The sequence below is a fragment of the Pristis pectinata genome, chromosome 5, assembly GCF_009764475.1.
Source record: "Pristis pectinata isolate sPriPec2 chromosome 5, sPriPec2.1.pri, whole genome shotgun sequence".
In the NCBI taxonomy this organism is placed as follows: Eukaryota; Metazoa; Chordata; class Chondrichthyes; order Rhinopristiformes; family Pristidae; genus Pristis; species Pristis pectinata.
Genome location: NC_067409.1, coordinates 29,760,617 through 29,780,176, shown reverse-complemented (window position 1 = coordinate 29,780,176; position 19,560 = coordinate 29,760,617). Strand labels below are relative to the sequence as shown.

At 41.2% G+C, this 19,560-nt stretch overlaps 1 protein-coding gene across 1 annotated transcript in view; it reads left to right on the top strand.

The window, feature by feature from the left end:
- The window catches only part of myo3a (myosin IIIA), a 180,065-nt gene that overhangs the window by 111,009 nt on the left and 49,496 nt on the right, over positions 1-19,560 (top strand). The window contains exons 23-24 of the mRNA XM_052016177.1: positions 367-514; positions 18,401-18,507. Of these exons, the coding sequence (XP_051872137.1) occupies positions 367-514; positions 18,401-18,507 (255 nt within the window). The remainder of the gene's footprint in view (positions 1-366; positions 515-18,400; positions 18,508-19,560) is intronic.

The following is a 19,560-nucleotide window of genomic DNA, read 5'->3' as shown; positions in this document are numbered from 1 at the left end:
CCACGCTGTAAATAGAATTTAAAAAAAATTCATTCATATCTTCAATTAGTTAATTATCCTGATCTATCTTTCATATAGTAAGGGAATATTTTAAATTGTAATCGAAGGTGTTATGTCAGAACAGCTGTTTTTTTTCTGAATCATATCCAATCAACATTTTAAAAATATAAACAGAAAATGCTGGAAGCACTCAGCAGGTCAGGCAACATCTGTAGAAAGAGAAATAGTAAATCTTGCAGGTCGAAGACCTTTTATCAGAACCTGCTGAGTTTTTTTTTAACATTTTCTGTTTTTAATTCAGATTTCTAGCATCTTCATTTTTGATTTTCATTTTAAAACCTATTTATCATTTGTTTTTATTATCAGATAGCAAAACGTTCTGATGAATTCTTGATTGCCCAGAAGAAGCTGAATGATGTCATTTCCTCACACTATCTGACGTCTAAGACCCAAGATCTACAACTTGTGAATAAGCAATCAAATGGGAGTCCTTTGTCACAGCAGTCTCAGCCAGGTTTGTTTATGCTGTCTGTGCCATTCCCTTACAGCAATACGATGTTTAGAATGAAATCAGAACCCAAAGAAACAGGAATTTACACTTCTATTTGGCCTTTTCTGTATCAAAATGCCTGAAGACATATGACAAAGGTTGGAGTGGAAAGATATGGGGAGGCAGAGCAGATGAAAAAAGTGAATTTGGAAAGGCTTTCAGAGATGGTGAGAGACTGAGCAAAGTGGAAATGTCTGGCAAGAAAATTCCAGGGTGCATTCAGTGGTGGAGCATGAAGTGCTGTAGTATCATAGTTCCAGAAACCCAAGTTTGATTCCAACCTGCAATGCTGTCTGCATGGAGTTTGCATGTTCTCCCTGTGACCATGTGGGTTTCCCTGAGATGCTCTGGTTTCCTCTCACATCCCAAGACATACCGTTGTTAGGTTAAATGGCTACTATAATTTCTCCCTAGGCAGAGGTAACTACTGGGAGAATCAATGTGGAATTGATTGACATGTGAGACAGAATAGTTTACAGGAAAGTAAGTGAGGGAATGGGGATGCTCTGAGAGCTAGCATGTCTCAATGGCCCAAATGGCCTCCTTCAATGTGGTAAGAAACTATGAAAAATTATATGAAGCTGGTGAAATGGAGGGAGCAGAGAGCTGCATAAAAGGACATGAAACTGGAATAACATAGTGCTAGGGACCAGCATGGCACTGAAGGAATCTGAAAATCACTGTCAGGGTTAGTGACAGAATCCAGAGACTGAATATTCCAGAACAGGGAACTACCATAAAACATAGAACATCGAACAGTACAGCACAGGAACAGGCCCCTTTGCCCACAGTATCTGTGTTGACCATGATGCCAACTTAAACTGCACATCTGCCTACAAATTCTCTATATCCCTTCATTCCCTACCTGTTTATGTGTCTGTCTGAAGGCCTTTCTCGCATTATGATCATATCTGCTTCCATTACTTCCCCTGGCAGTGTGTTCCAGGCAACCACCACTCTCTGTGTGTAAAAAAAAACAACGAGCTTCGTAAATTTCTCCCTCTCACTTTAAAGCAATGCCCTCCAGTATTTGACATTTTCACCCTAGAAAAAAGACTCTGACATTGTATCCTATCTATGCCTCTCATAATTTTATAAACTTCTATCAGGTCACCCCTCAGCCTCCAATGCTCCAAAGAAAATAATCCAAGTTTGTGCAACTCTTCTTATAGCTAATATACTCCAAACCAGACAACATCTTGGTGAAACAGTTCTACACCTTCTCCAAAGCCTCCACCTCCTTCCTGTAGTAATGAGATAAGATATCTTTATTAGTCATCTGTACATTGAAACTCACAGTGAAATGCATCTTTTACGTAGAGTGTTCTGGGGGCAGCCCGCAAATGTTACCATGCTTCCGGTGCCATCATAGCATGCCCACAACTTCCTAACCCGTATGCCTTTGGAATGTGGGAGGAAACTGGAGCACCCGGAGGAAACCCACACAGACACACGGGGAGAATGTACAAACTCCTTACAGACAGTGGCCGGAATTGAACCCGGGTCACTGGCACTGTAATAGCGTTACACTAACCACTACACTACCGTGCCTGCCCTGGGGCACCGACCAGAACTGCACACAATACTCCAAATGTGGCCAAACCAACATTTTATATCGCTGCAACATGATTTTCGGACTTTTATACTCAGCACCCTGTATAATGAAGGCAGGCAGGCCAGATGTCTTCTTTACCATCCAATCTACTTATGTTGCATTTTCAGGGAGCTATGGACTTGCACCTCAAGATTGGAATTAGAATTGGTTTATTATTGTCACTTGTACGGAGGTACAGTGAAAAACTTGTCTTGCATACCGTTCATACAGATCAATTCATTACACAGTACATTGAGGTTGTACAAGGTAAAATAAGACCGAATGGAGGATAAAGTGTCACAGCTACAGAGAAAGTGCAGTGCATGCTGACAATAAGGTCCAAGGTCATAATGAGGTAGATTGTGAGGTCAAGAGTCCATCTTATCTTACTAGAGAACCATTCAATAGTCTTATAACAGTGGGATAGAAGCTGCCCTTGAGCCTGGTGGTATGTGCTTTCAGGCTTTTGTATCTTCTGCCTGATGGGAGGGGGGAGAAGAGAGAATACCCCAGGTGGTTGCCGTCTTTGATTATGTTGGCTGCTTTACTGAGGCAGTGAGAAGTGTAGACAGAGTCCATGGAGGGGAGGCTAGTTTCTGTGATGTGTTGGGCTATGTCCACAACTCTCTGCAGTTTCTCGCAGTCACGGGCAGAGCAGTTGCCATACCGAGCCACGATGCATCCAGATAGGATGCTTTCTATGGTGTATCGATAAAAATTGGTGCGTGTCAAGGGGAACATGCCAAATTTCTTTAGCCTTCTGAGGAAGTAGAGATGCTTGTGAGCTTTCTTGACATGGCGTCTATGTAGTTGGCCGTGGCAATCCCTCTGTACATCAATGCTCTTAAAGGTCGTGCCATTTACTACAAACTTTCCTCTTACATTTGACCTCCCAAAGTGCAACACCTCACACTTCTCTGGATTTAACTCCATCTGCCATTTCTCTGCCCACATTTCCAACTGGTCTATATCCTGCTAAGCCCTTTGACAACCTGCCTCACTATGCACAGCTCTGCCATTTTTGTGTCATCTGCAAATTTATTGACCAGTCCACCTAGATTTTCATCCACATCATTTCATTTAGGTCCCCCACTGATCCTTGCTGAATTCCCTCAACATTTTCTGCAGAATGGAATTAAAAATAGGAGTTACCTTTAATGTTTATTTGATATAGAAAATATTCTTACATCTTTATTTTCAGTGCATCTGAACAAAAAGTGGGAAATAGCTGATTTCTTCAAAATTTAAACTGAGTAGTTTCTAGTAAATCGAAGCACATCTCACATCCATTCTGTTGGAAAATTCCTCAGTCTATTTTTCTTTCAGAGGGAGGCTTCTAGAACAAATATGCATTTAAACAATGCTCCAAAAGCTTTAGGCGTGTTCGAATGCCAAAAATTCATTCTGACTTTTAGAACATATGTTAGAAGACGTGAACCCAAATATTGACAATGGCAAGTTTTGACAGATAGAAAATAGTTTCAATTACCTGTTACTATGGTCCTTATGCATTTTTCTTTTGACAAAGCACCCACTTAGTATTCAATCTGATTGACATGTCTTGTTTCCAATGAAGCTGGGTGCCACAGAAGAGGCCCATGCTACTGGGGTTTGGGATGTACATGGTGGGGGGTCACAAGGGGGAGGCCCAATCCCCACCCGAGTGAAGTAGAGCTATTGGATGAGAGGAGGGTCAGATGAAGGTGTGTGGAGAACAGACACATGTAAGCCTGAAGTAAGGACTCTTGCCCTTCCTGGCCTGTGAACAACTCCATTACAATTCACCTTCTCCTAAACCTTTCCTCATTTTTCCAGAGCAGCCACATATTCTTTGCTTTGGGAAAGATTTAAAAGACTCTGTGACTCAGTTGCTGTCTGAGCTGACAGCTGTGTCACACTCTGCTCGCTGGGAAGTGGTTCAACACAGATAAAGTGTTCTCTCCATGGACCAAAGATGAGGGAAACGAGGTGGGGGACAGACAAAAGAGAGATGGAGGGAGTGGTGGGGCGAGGGGGAAATTGGGATGAGAGGGAAATTGGGATGCGAGGTAAGTAAAATTGCACAGTTAATAGGGACCATTTTGCTGTGAAATGGGCCAATCAAGCCCTAGCATGCAATCGGACCAATGCGTCAATGATCACTGGAGTCAAAGATCACAGCACCCAGCTCACAGATGCTGTCATCTTTGTCAGTGTTGCCTGACTGCTTAAGGCAGCGCATTAAAACCAATAATGTGGAGTCAGTGGAAATAAAATGATGTTCCAGGAGGAACCTTTTAAATCATGTCTGATTCCAAAATTACTACATGATTCACTGCTTGTTTAACTGTAAGTTAACAACAAAATTAGTAGATTGCAATTTTTTGATCCAATTTCTGTTGGTAAATCAGAAATACCCACTGGACATGTTGATAGCAATATCACGTGCTGAAGATGAGATGACATCCACATCAGGGTGAACCACAGCAGGAAGTGACTGGTCCAACTTCCTAATGGGCAAGACTTCAGAAAGATATGGGCAGAAATATTCAAAACACAAACAAAACAATTCTTTTTACGTGCTTCGCAAGTAAAGAGAAAGGTCCAAATGTTTCATTCTATTCCAATTTTGAGGCAAATGTTTTAACTTTCATTATATCATTTAAAACCCTTTAGTATGTTTTTGTTTCTTTCCTCTTTATTATCAGCAAAAACCTAAAGATAGCAAAAAAGCAGGTGCTAGCTACGGTTAAGTGACACCCTAAAGATCTGTTAAATCAAGCAATTCTGGTGTAATCTGCATAATGTGCAAGCACTGAGACATCCCGAAATAGGTGGTAATAGAGTTGCTAATTTAAGCAGCAAGAAACAGAGCAAACTGAAACTCTATATGGAAAAAGTACATATAAAGGCAGACAGATATGCAGATGTCCTCTCGTGACCATTTCATTTCTAACTGTCAACAGGACAGCAATTGTCTTGACTTCTCCACTCCCTTCACTCACTCAACCTCACCCCCTCTGACCCTCACAGATTTTCAGACAACCCAGTTCCATTAGCTGTAATAATTTCTTAGTGCATGTTTGTGAAATGAAGATCTATGGGCTAAGCTGCAGCCCCATGAGAGGAAGTGTGTTACATCAGCAATTAATGCAGGTTTGATGAAATATCCTGCTGTCACAAAGCTCTATTGTGTGTGAGGCATGAGATGTTATATGGCTTTTATAGTTCTACCATTGCAGGGCATCAGGGTCCGGATCTAGTGGTGGAGGGAGGGGTGAGCCAGGATTGGGATCTAAATTGGGTCTCAAGGAAATCTACAACAGGGGAAAGAACATAACTTGAGAAATAAAGGACTGCAGATGCTGGAATCTAGATGAAAAACACTATGATGCTGGAGGAACTCAGCAGGCCAGGCAGCATCCTGAAGAAGGGTCCTGACCCGAAACGTTGACAGCCTGCTTTTCTCTGTGGATGCTGCCTGGCCTGCTGAGTTACTCCAGCATCATAAAGAACATAACTCAATGGGAACTCCCAGCAAGTGCTTCCAAGCACCAGACCACAACGTGTCAGACCTGGTCCTGCAGGACCCTTAAAGGGTTGCTTAAGCTGGCCTCACATTCATTGCCATGGCTGCTTCACATGCATGGCCAGCACCCTTCCCTGGGTCATGCAGCTGAGAATGAATTCCATGTGTAAAACTGGGCATTGCTGTTCATGTCTGTGCCTTTGTGAGTGAAGGCACTCTAAATGGAGGACCTGGGAGCAAACTGCTACTGATCATCTAAGAAGCATGGACTGATCAATTATCCAAATAAATTCTTAAATGCTCACTGTGCGGTAGGCTACACCAAAGGTACTATAGTTTATTTATGAAAATTTTAAGTGAGTAATATGATCAGAGGGATATATAAGATTGTGCTGAAGCAATCAAGATAGTCTACAAGATTGTGCATTACAATGTCATCTCAGCTTTCCCATTGGCAAAGGTTCATCTTTACAACCAAGGCATTAATCATAACATGCCTGAGCTAAATCAATCTTCCACCAACAATATAGGTCACATCTTCATGTTTATAATTACCATGTCACTGTGAATAATAGTTGTCAAAATATGTCTCAACTCTCCTCTGTTCACTAAATGTAGTTTGTTGTCTCATTACCGCACAGATGTCTGTGTTCTCCATGTGAGCAGTTCCCTGATATGGCTGTTAAAGTATATAATGCAAGAAGGTAGCACGGTAGCATAGCAGTCAGCATATTGCTATTACAGCACCAGCAATCGGAGTTCAATTCCCACCGCTGTCTGTAAGAAGCTTGTACATTCTCCCCGTGACTGCGTAGGTTTCCTCCGGGTGCTCCAGTTTCCTCCTACATTCCAAAGATGTACGGGTTAGTACGTTAAAATGGGTGTAATTGGGCTCCTTGGGCCGGAAGGGCCTGTTACCATGCTGTATAAATAAAGTTTTATGAAGTTTTAAATAGAAGCAGCAATGGGGCACTTAGCCCCTTGTGCTTGATCCACCATTCAATAAGATCATGAGGTCTTTTACTTCAGTGACACTTTCTTGTACTATCTCCATATCCCTTGATTCCCTTAATATCCAAAAATATGCTGCTCTCCACCTTGAGTATACTTAGCTTCCAAATCCCACTTGGGTAAAGAATTCCATAGATTCACTATCCTCTAGGCAAAGAAGTTTCTTCTCATTCTGGTTCTGTATGTCTGACCATACAGAAGTGCCAGTCTCTCCTCCAACTGGAAGTTTTGAAAAGCATGAGTTGGTACATCCTTGGAATCATGAGCTACCCAAGCTTCCTGCTGGCCCATCCTTGAAACCCAGTCTCACCTGAATGAGAAATATAGAAAATAAGAGCAAGAGTCAGCCATTTAATGTGGTCATGACCGAACATCCAAATTCAGTACCCTGAAGTTGGCTCTGTCCTGGCTGAGCAATGTAAGTCACAGAGAAATGCTTTGAGACTGAGATAACTCACTCCCTCGGGCTGAGCCTGCTGCAGGATCTGTAAAAGAAGTTGACCTTTTATGAATGTTTATGAATGTTATAGGTATTTAACATTAAAAATTAAGCTTTTTTAAAAATTAAAATATACTAATAAATGAAACCAAGTACTTTTTAAAAAAAAATTGATAACATTTGAAAACAAGTACAGTAACTGAATTAAATGAAAATAATGCAACTTACCAGATACACTCTTTCTCACAGCTCTTCCCCTCCCTTGAAATGAATGGAGTTGCTGAACCTGGGCTAGGTCTAAACTGGCAGAGGTTTAGTGGGTAGATTTGCCCATGTAACTGCTGTGCTACTGCAGGCCGCTGGAGCCATCACTGGATCCTATGATGTGTCCAATGTTAGAATGAAGTTGGAGTGACAAAGGTGATCAGCCTTTGCGTTCTGCATTCATGTACACCAGTGTAGGAAACCCATGCCTCCTGACAGTTATGGGGATAAATGCTGGCAGTTTCACCAAGAAGTGACTACTTTCTTTTCAGGAAATTTCAGACCTTTATATTTCGGAACACAATTTGACTGTCAGAGATGTCATAGCTCACTCCAGTTCTGAGCTCCGACTAACAACCTTACACTTGCATCAGTCACTATGGTGACTGGACTGTGATTGGCAGAAAACGCCCTGGCTGTTTTTTTTATCCTGTCTGTACCTTAAGGGTAGTACGTCAAATTGAAGCATCAGTTCACTGCTGGCCCATCTAAGATCAAGTCATTGAGCATGGATCAGTGATTATAGCACTGACCTGAAAACAGTCTCTGGGGCTTCCACTCAGAAAAATGAACTTACGAGCTTATACCTCGATTTGGAAGAGTTCTGGGAAGTAAAGCTACTGTTTATTCCGATTTGTAAAGGTGTTGCAGAATGAATTTACATCCTAGACATTGAAAGCTCTGGATTACATAGTTCTACCCTTCTGAGGAAATCTGATTTTCATTGTTGGTAGTGTTACCTTAGCCTTTACACCCCAGGCTTTGGAATTTCTTCCATTAACTTTTCCACCTTGTTACCTCTTTCCCCGCTTAAGATACTCCTAAACATAGCTCTTTATAAATTTTTTTGGCTCACCTGTACCAATACCATTGCATCTATCTAGTTTTCAAATTTAGTTTGATAACACTGAACTACCTTGTGGTGTTTCACTATATTAAAGGTGCTATAATAAATGCAAGTAGTTCCTGTTGGAAAGGATTCCAGTGCAAGTGCATCATATGGAGAAATCCATCAACAAGCTCTTGCCAGTGGAAAGGCTCTTGGCCTCTGTCATACGCAAAATATCACAGATCCCCGAGGCTGCAGGGAGGGAATCAAAAATTAAATTCCTTCTGAGCCATCTGTTTTCCTTTCCAATTTGTGCTTTCAATGACATGACACAAGCCATTTATTTCAAACAATGACAGTTTGAAGGGACATTACAGAATAACAGCCAAGAGAATGAGATTCCTCTGAACTATACAAGTAGTATGTTAATATTGAGTTTGCAGTTCTTGTGATTTTTTTTTGCGTAAGTAATCACGGGAAGTATTTAAATTTATTCTGTGTTTTCTGAAAGAATGCACCAAAAATATATCTACCTGGTAAATTAAGGAGCATCGGCAGGAATGTTTCTCACTGAGTAAATCAGCCTGTTAACCAGTACAGTTAGTACACAGTGGGAGATAATGCCACTAAGCAGTATTTGTAAGAAAACTGAAGAAAAGCATAGAAAAGTTGAGCAGCTTCTACAAATCAAGACCTTATGAATGTAGTAGAAAGAACAAAGGTCCAAGAAAGTGTTCTCCATGGGAAGGTCCTCAGTATAACATTATGGCCAAAGACCAAATATGAGAAAATTTGCACACTTACCTTTCATTACTGCTTAACAAAGACATAGTTAAATGATTAATGAGATTAATCTAGTTTGGAGCACGACAAATTTTATCAATTTGTACTTCATTAATGCTAATGTCAAATAGTACTTTGCTGCATAGAAAAATTGTATTGTTTCAGGGCACGTAGATAAAATTTATGTGCCGATGTGATATGGAAATGGATAGGAATTACTCTTTCATCTGTTGTTTTAAAGGGAGTGAAAACCATTTTTCAGTATGTTTGAGATGACTTGCAGTGCAATTATGTTTGAAACAAAATGCACTGAAACAACTCTATTCAGAATGAGGGTCAGTTCCAGAATAAAGTCTTCTGAAATGTTCATATTTGACATTCTTTTGACATTCCCAGGAGACCATTTTGAAACCAGTGTACTACCATTCTGGCATGGGGCAGTGAATTTTCAGCCACCAAGCCTTTATTACAGTTCAAGTGTTACGGTATTCGAATTCATACACCAGTTGGTAAAAAGTATTTCATTGTTTTCAATTTACCTACTGGCATAAATTGCACCAATTGATGCTGACTTTTAATAAAAAATAAGACATAGCCCTTTTGCTGTTCTCCCTAAAGACTTAGTTTTATGAATTCACTGTCACAATGTTTTTGACTAGATTTTGCAGCTTTAAATTTAGATTAGTTTGACTTTCTTGACTGCCAAATGATTCATGCTAGCTGTTTACATAAATTAACAATTATAATTTCCCTTGTGCTTCTGCGGCTTTTCTTGCAAAATTTTGCGATGTACTGGTTAAATGTTCTTCAGTGTTCAGTAGAGCATTGATTCATACCCGACTAAGTCACAGAATAAGTTTGCACCTATTATTGGTAAGTGAAACTATTTACAACAAGCTTAGTGCTGTTCCAGATAATTAAAAATATTCAGAGAAATGCTCATCCTTCAGTCAACTCTAGTTCAGAAATCTCATGGAATAGCTTGTGTTTAGAGTGTAAGTTGATGGAAATATTTCCAGAGGATGAGATTTATTCATCTATCCATTAACTCATTTTTACAACTATCAGTGATAATCAGAAGAAATGCTTATTACAGGTGATGTAAAAATAAAATGACCTGATACAGATGGTAAAAGTCAAATCAGTGGGAGAGATGATTGTAAGTATTAATTTGTACTGGCAGCAGTATAGAAAGCTCTCAAAAACTTGATGGGAAAACTAAAAGGTCTAAATTATGCTTCCATCTGACAGCTGCAGTGGAGACAAATTTAGTTTGTAGAACAACAACAACTTGCATTTATATAGTTCTTTAAATGAGTAAAATGATCAAAATGCTTCACAGTAGTGATATCAATCCATCTTTGTCAATAAGGAATGTAGGTGTCTTGAAGTCTGATCAAAGAGATAGAGGTATTAGATGTAGCAATATTTAGAGAAGGAATTCCAAACTTCAGGACCCAGGCTCAGACAATGAGAGAGTATGTGACCACAAAAAGCAAAAGCAGGACAGTACTCAAGCTTGGAAGTTGGTGGTAAGTAACACTTGAGCAATACATGTGTGAAGAATGGTGAGTTCCACAGGAGAGGGTTTAACTCTTCCCTTGGCATTCAATATCATCATAGCATTGAATCCCCCAACTTCTATTTTCAACATTTGTGGATGCAAAAGTGGCCAAAATTGGAGGAGCACAGGGATCTTGATGGGCTGAAGAAGCTAAGCAGCAACAGAGAAAAGGAATGAATTTGAAATCACAGTTTTAACTGGACTGGGAGCTAGTGTGGGTCAGCAAGCACAGAAGAAAGGATGAATGGGGTATTTGATTTCCTATGGTGTTTTACGCAGGGTATGGAGACTGGGGTGTGGCCTTTGTGTAAAGTGGTGTTAATCTCTCCGCCATAGACAACCCTGGTCTTGGCTTCCCCTCCTTAAACCTATGCATTTTTTCAGCTTTTTTTCCTCTCTAAGAAGTTCCTATTAATTTGACCAAGATTTTGGTCAGCTATTCTAATATTGGTATTGGTATTGGTTTATTACTGTCACTTGTACCGAGGTACAGTGAAAATCTTGTCTCGCACATCAATCGTACAGGTCAATTCATTACACAGTGCAGTTACATTAAGTTAGTACAGAGTGCATTGAGGTAGTACAGGTAAAAACAATAACAGTAAGGTGTCACAGCTACAGAGAAAGTGCAGTGCAATAAGGTGCAAGGTCACAACAAGGTAGATCGTGAGGTCATAGTCCATCTCATTGTATAAAGGAACCTTTCAATAGTCTTATCACAGTGGGGTAGAAGCTGTCCTTAAGTCTGGTGGTACTTGCCCTCAGGCTCCTGTATCTTCTACCTGATGGAAGAGGAGAGAAGAGAGAATGACCCGAGTGTGTGGGGTCTTTGATTATGCTGGCTGCTACACCAAGGCAGTAAGGGGTAAAGACAAGGAGGGGAGGCTGGTTTCCGTGATGCACTGTGCAGTGTCCACAACTCTCTGCAGTTTCTTGCAGTCCTGGGCAGAGCAGTTGCTGTACCAAGCCATGGTGCATCAAGATAGGATGCTTTTTATGATGCATCAATTAAAAGTTGGTGAGTGTCAAAAGGGACAAACCAAATTTCTTTAGCCTCATGAGGAAGTAGAGGCGCTGGTGAGCTTTCTTGGCCATGGCATCTATGTGATTTGACCAGGACAGGCTATTGGTGATGTTCACTCCCAGGAACTTAAAGCTCTCAACCCTCTCGACCTGAACACTGTTGATGTAGACAGCTGCATGTACACCGCCCCTTTTCCTGAAGTCAATGACCAGCTCTTCTGTTCCATATTTCTTTATGGTTTCAAACCAGGTATTGTTACATAATACTTCTATAAATTTCCTTAGGTTATTGAAAGTCAGAGAGTCATAGAGCAAAATAGCATGGATACAGGCCATTCAGCCCAACCAGTCCATGCCGACCATGGTGCCCACCCAGCTGGTCCCAAATTCCTGTGTTCGGCCCATATCCGTCCAAGCCCTGCCCCTCCATGTTCCTATCCAAGTGCCCCTTAAATTATACTATTGTATCTACCTCAGCCACTTCCTGTGGCAGCTCATTCCATATACTTACCACACTCCGCGTGAAAAAGATGCCCTCAAGTCCCTTTAAAATTTTTCCCCTCTCACCCTAAATCTATGCCCTCTAGTTCTGGACTCCCCTACCCTGGAGAAAAGACTGTTACCAGCCACCTTATCTATGCCCCTCATAATTTTAAACACTTCTGTAAGACTGCCCCTCTTTCTCCTACGTTCCAAGGAATAAAGACCTAGCCTGGCCAACCCCTCCCTGTAACTCAGGCCCTCCAGTCCTGGCAACATCTTTGTAAATCTTTCCTGCACTCCTTCCAATTTAACCATGTCTTTCCTATAACAAGGGTGACCAAAACTATGCACAGTACTCCAAGTGCAGCCTCACCAATGACTTATACGACCGCAACATAATGTCCCAACTCCTATACTCACTGCCCTGACTGATAAAGACCAATGTGCTAAATGCCTTTTTCACCATCTTGTCTACTTATGACACTGCTTTCAATGAACTATGCATTTATACTCCCAGGTCCCTCTGTTCCATTACACTCCCTAGTGCCCTACCATTTATAGTATAAGTCTGACATTGGATTGACTTTCCAAAATGCATGACCACACACTATTGAAATCCATTTGCCACTCCTCGACTCACTTCCTTAATTGATCAAGATCGCCCTGTAATCTATAATGCCCTTCTTCACTATCTACAACTCCTCCTAATTTTGTGTCATCCACAAATGTGCTGATCAAGCTTTGTGCATTTGCATCCAAATCATCTATATAGATAATGAATAACAAGGGTCCCAACACCAACCCCTGTGGCACACCACTAGTTACTGGCCTTCCTTCTGAGCAGAACCCTTCAACCACCACCCTGTATTTAGCTTCATGCTGCATATAAGTGCCATGTAAATATAAGTTATTGTTGTTGAGAGAAAGGGGTGATGATTCAGATAATGCTGATGTAATTCGTTCTCTATTTTCAGTTAAGATGATCTAGTTAGGCCTTGTATTCATCAATTGTAATCAAGCAGTGCATCTTTGTATGGGTGCACACTGTACACCCATGCTGCTATGGTGATATAGGAAGTAACTATTCAGGGTGGCAGATGATGTGGAATCAAATGGTTACCTTTCACTAGACAGTTGAGCTAAATGAGCGTTGTTGGAGTAACAATCTTCCAGACCACTGCAATGTCTCCCATCATAATACTGTTGTACCTCAAGAAAAACCCTCATAGTTGAGTTCTCAGCCTCTGATATAGCCATAGAAACAAGGTACTGAGAATTTCAATGGTGGTGATTATAATCGCAATGAATGCCAAGGGGAAGAAGTTATGCCATCCTTTCTGGAGCTGCTTATGCTCCAGACTTGCTTTGTTCAAACTCTATATTCTGCATTGCTTTTCCCTTGTACTATCTCAACGTACTTATTGTGTTGGAATGATCTATATGGAATGCATGCAAAAAAAAGTTTTTTTTTACTGTACCCAGGTACATGTGACAATAATAAACAAATGCCAACCAATTACCAATTTCCAATCACTTGCCACTTAGTGCATGGCTTAAAGCTGTCCAGGTCTTGCCTTTTGCAACCAGCTATTTTCTTATTTCCTGAGCATTGACTATTTTGCCTTTGACTCCTCACTATCACCCAAGGTGATATGGTGTCCCCTCATAGCCACCATTTCTCTGCAGTGTATGATAAAATGAAACTGAAAGAATTTTCCTTTACCCAGTCCTTGAATATTTTTTTTCCTTTCACAGACTGGATTTCAACAAGAAAATCACTGGAAGTTATAATTTCTTGGGGAACTATAAAGCCTGATAAAATAAATAATCCTGTAAAGTTTCTAATCTCTGCATAATTTATTAATATTAAATCTTTTTATTCATTCTAATTATATTTTAACTGTTCCACTCAATTAGAAATAATGTAGAAAAGCAATATGTTTTCCCAACAGGAAACTTGTGTTATTGGATTTGTGTATTATTTGCCTTCTCCTACAGCCCCTCTGAAAGGCCGGGTGTTGCTGACACAAAACTTGATGAAGAAATGTAATAATTTAAGACCAATGTAGTTTTAAATTACCATCATCCGTCAAAGCTTCATTGTATCTGTTATAATTCCAATTATTAAAGGAAGCAATGATATTTGAATACAGCTAATAAATTTAGTGCAGACAATGAATCAGTAAATAGGGAGGGGGATGGAGGTGAGTGGGTAATTTTAATAGGACGCACAAGGATCTTTAGATGGACCTGGATAAATCAGTAAGTGGGAAAGATAACAGCTACTAAAATTAAAAATGAAAAAGTTAAAAAATGCTGTACATTTGAAGAATAAATGGGCAATATGCTTACTGCATGAAAGATAACAAACCACAGACTGATGTAGCTGAAGGTTCGCTCTGATAGTAGAACATAAACATAGAACACTACAGCACGTACAGGTCCCTTCGGCCACAATGTTGTGCCGACATTTTATCCCGCCTCCAGGATCTATCTAACCCTTCCCTCCCACATAGCCCCCTACTTTTCTATCAGTCATGTGTCTATCTAAGAATCTCTTAAATGTCCCTAATGTATCTGCCCCCACAACCTCTGCCAGCAGTGTGTTCCACGCACCCACCACTCTCTGTGTAAAAAAAAAAACTTACCCCTGACATCCCCTTTATACCTTCCTCCAATCACCTTAAAATTATGTCCCCTTGTGTTAGCCATTGTTGCCCTGGGAAAAAGTCTCTGACTGTCCACTCGATCTATACCTCTTATCATCTTGTACACCTCTATCAAGTCCCCTCTCATCCTCCTCCTCTCCAAAGAGAAAAGCCCTCACTCACTCAACCCATCCTCATAAGACATGCTCTCCAGTCTGCATTTTCTCAGGATTGAGGATGACTTGTTTCCACTCAGTCCTGTGGGTTCTGGCATAACTAAATAGGCTAATGTGACACCTGCAGATTTTCCCACAGGTGGGACAGGAAGTGCTTAGAGGAATGGTAATTGGGTGGGTGGTTTAGGAGGTGATACACTCTTTTTATGTTTTATGTGGGGCTTCTGTGTGGTCCCAATACATGGGATTGAGGTTGTTAGTCATCTCATCTGCTGACAGATTCCCAGACATCATTGGAGATGTTGCACTTTTTTCAAGGAGGCTTTGAGAATATCCTTTCATCTGCTCATCTGGTAATCTCTTCCTGTGAGAGAACTTTGAATAGAGAGACTGTTTTGGAAGTATGTTATTGGCTACGTAAGGAACTGACCAATGGAGCCAACTGGATGTAGTTACAGCCTCAACATTGGGCATGTTGTCTTGGGACAGAATGCTGCTCTTAGTTCATTTATCCCGCCAGTCAATTTGAAGGATTTTGAGGAGTCAGCAATAGGGGTACCTCGTCATTGATTTGTGGTGCTTTCTGTAGGTAGTCCAAGTCTCAGAAGCATACGAGAGAACAGCGATCATTGCTGCCAGTAGACTAACTTTGAGGTCTTGATCTTCAAAACCCCTTTACTCAGAAGGCTGCCTTTGGTGCACTGAAAACCAAAACTAAGTTCACTCCAATCTTGGTAGTCAATGTGCAGATGACACATGTCAACATGCATATTCAGAGGCCAATGTCAACTCATCATTGACTCATTCAGTGAAACATATGGCAACTCCAGAGACCCAGGTTCGATGCTGACCTTTGGTGCTCTATGTGTGGAGTTTGCACATCTTCCCTATGACCATATGGGTTTCCCTCCAGTGCCCTAGTTTCCTCCCTTGTGCCAAAAGCATACTGGCTAATTGTCTCCTATAAATTGCCCCTAATGTAAGTCGGAGGCAGGTGAACTGGGTGAAGGCATTGTGGTAAAGGTAAGGGTTGTGGAACAGCTGGATACTGCAGGATTTTCCATGTATCTCTTGGCACATGGTCATAAGATGGCATTGGCAAAGACTTGGGCAAGTGCTGAATATTTTATAATAAATTGTTTTCTCTGTTGATGATATTTATTGAATCTTTTATAATGAATTGCTTTATTTATTCATAACACATAAAACCAATGTTGTATGGCATGATACAATATTGTATAACTATCAACTTTATTGGTATTGGTTTATTATTGTCACTTGTACCGAGGTACAGTGAAAAACTTGTCTTGCATACTGTTCGTACAGATCAATTCATTACATAGTACAGATACATTGAGTTAGTACAGAGTGCATTGAGGTAGTACAGGTTAAAAAAATAACAGAGTACAGAGTGAAGTGTCACAGCTACAGGGAAGTGCATTGCAGGTAGACAATAAGGTGCAATGTCACAACAAGGTAGATTGTGAGGTCAAGAGTCCATCTCAATGTATAAGGGAACCGTTCAACAGTCTTATCACAGTGGGATAGAAGCTGTCCTTGAGCCCAGTGGTATGTGCCCTCAGGATCCTGTATCTTCTGCCTGATGGGAGAGGAGAGAACAGAGAATGACCCAGGTAGGTGGGGTCTTTGATTATACTGGCTGCTTCACCAAGGCAGCAAGAGGTATAGACAGAGTCCATGGAGAGGAGGCTGGTTTCCATGATGCACTGGACTGTGTCCACAACTCTCTGCAGTTTTTTGCGGTCCTGGCAGAGCAGTTGCCATACCAAGCCATGATACATCCAGGTAGGATGCTTTCTATGGTGCATCAATAAAAGTTGGTGAGTGTCAAAGGGGACATACCAAATTTCTTTAGCCTCCTGAGAAAGTAGAGGCAGTGGTGAGCTTTCTTGGCCATAGCGTCTACGTGGTTGGACCAGAACAGGCTGTTGGTGATGTTCACTGGTGGGACAGGAGATGTGCCGGTAGTACCTCGATAACACACTCTTGAGGTTGGCCTGGTTGAAGTCACCTGCAATGATAAAGAGGGCCTCAGGGTATCCTTTCTCAAGGTTGTGACCACAGAGTATAGCTCATTGAGTGCAGGCTTCATGTCCATCTGGGGTGGGATGTAGACTGCCATCAGGATAGCTGAAGTGAACTCCCATGGCAGGGAGAATGGTCGACACTTCACCGTTAGATATTCCAGGTTGGGTGAGCAGGAACTCATCAGGACTGTCACATCTGAACACCACGTTATTGATTAAGAAGCAGACCCCTCCGCCTGTAACTTTGCCCGAGGACGCTGTGCGGTCCATTCGATGCATTGAGAAGCCCTCAAGTTGAATGGCACAGTCAGGTTGAAGCAGGTGTAAGCCATGTTTCAGTGAGACATAGCACACAGAGGTCCCTCAGTTCTCTTTCTTGTCTGCAAGTAACTTTCTTTTGTACGTCAGCCAGCCTCGACCATATTCGACACGGCCATTATATAACTTGGAAAATCAAAATCAACAGAAGTAAGGTCATTTTAAATTAATAACATGTTCACAAACAAGTCATGTTTATCAAGCTCACTCAACAAAATGGTTTCCTTTCCCCTATTTATAGCACTTTTGTTATACTGGACTCAATCAATAATGGAACACTAAGCCAGGCCAGAGCTGAGATTCAGATACAGAACAGAGTGTCTGAATGAGCAAGGTGCAGGATGAAACTCAAAGGGGAATGGGACCAGAGAGGTCAGGAATGGGACCGGTTTCTAACAAGGAGAAGAGTAGTTCAAAGTTCAAAGTTGAGTTTATTGTCATATGCACAAGTACGTGTGCGCACAGGTGCAATGAAAAATTTAGCAGCATCACAGGCACATAGCATCATATATGCAGCATTCATAAGAAAAAAAACAAAAATGAAACATAAATAAAACACAGTTTTTACAAGAAAGAACACAATTAGAACAAAAACATGTCCATTTTAGTGCAAAGTGATTGAAGTGGTCATAGTGTTGCTCAACTCTGGTGATTAGGGTTGTGCCGGTTGGTTCAAGAACTGAATAGTTGAAAGGAAGTAGCTGTTCTTGAATCTGGTAGTGTGGGACTTCAGGCTTCTGTACCTCCTACCCAATGTGAGAAGATGGCATGGCCCGGATGTTGGGGTTTTTGATGATGAATGTTGTCTTCTTGAGGCAGTGCCTCCTGTAGATACTACCAATAGTGGGGAGGGATGAGCCTGCGATGTACTGGGCTGAGTCCACTAGTCTGTCCAGCTTCTTACGTTCCTGTGCATTAGAAGTGCCGTACCAGATCATGATGCAACCAGTCAGGATACTTTCAACAGTACATCTCTCGAAGTACTTGACTGATTTGGAGTAGTAAGCAATTCAAAATTTGGTCCTCAACTCCAGCTTCATTGTGAGGAACTTTAGTGATAACAAACTTTAAACTTATTAGGAAAACAATGTTTTCATCATGTCTGAAATAGATTTGCTCAGGAAAATTGTGTTAGGAAGTTAATTCTTTTCCAATTCTTTAGGTCCCAATAAAGTACGTGACCAGAAACAGCAAAGAACCCCCAGACGGACCCAACCACCGAAGACTGTAAATACACCTGAAAGCAGCACGTACTACAATATCATTCATGTAAGTCAATGACCAGCTCAGCTATGTGTTCAGATCTTGTTATTGTTAGGTTTTCCATTGAAATTATGGGCCATCATGATCATGGTGCAATTTGTTCATCTGGAGCTTTTTGGAGTTCCACACTTCAATCGCAAGCTCAAATGGCTGAACACTCATTAAGCAGCAGGAATGACACCTGCCAATGCAATTTAACCAGATCATTGGCAGGTTTGAATTCTTCAGGCTGTTCTGATGCTTTATGCAGTTGTTCCAGGTTTCAAAATAGTATGGCTGCTGCTAAAGTAGTTTTTGTTCATTTCAAGCCTGCAGCACAGATTTGTTTTTCCCAAACATGAGTGCCTTCCTCTGGAATTGAGCACAACTGGGAAATGAAGCAGAGAATTCTAAGAACAGGACAAGCAGTACAAGATGGAATATGGGAACAAGAAGGCCACTCTGTTAGCGGCCAAAACAAAGTGGTCTGTTCAGAGAAAGAACTGCTACCTGAACCTTACCGATGAGCAGTGTTTTGAAATGTTTGCGGTTGGCTAAGAAGGTTATGACTGAATTCTCTCAAGTGCTGCACCCACAACTCCAACCTCATGGAAGGGCATCCTTTACGTTGCTGGTGAGTTTTTAGGTAAATAGAGCTGTCAGATGTTATGGGTTTGTCCAGGCTGGTACTAGGGAGATGTGCAACATTTTGCAGTTTTCTTTTTGTGCACTTTTGCTTAAAGGAGCTCAGTGCAGCTCTCTATTTAAAGAGAGCAACTTAACTTAATTCCACCTCTTCTCATATAAAAGCAGATAAGAGAATATAAGGGTGAGTAAGGACTGTTTGGGAGACTCCTACCCAACTGTTGTTGATTCCTAAGGATCTCCTCACCTTCAGCAAATTATTGTATCTCCCCTTTAAAATATGCAGGATAACTTCAAGCAGTTTGACACTGTCTAAGACCAAGCAGCCAGCTTGATTGACATCCCATCAACTTCCCCAACATTATTTCCAGCCATCACCAGCACACAGTGTCTGTGGTGTGTTCCATTTACAAATTGCACTGCAGTTATTTGCCT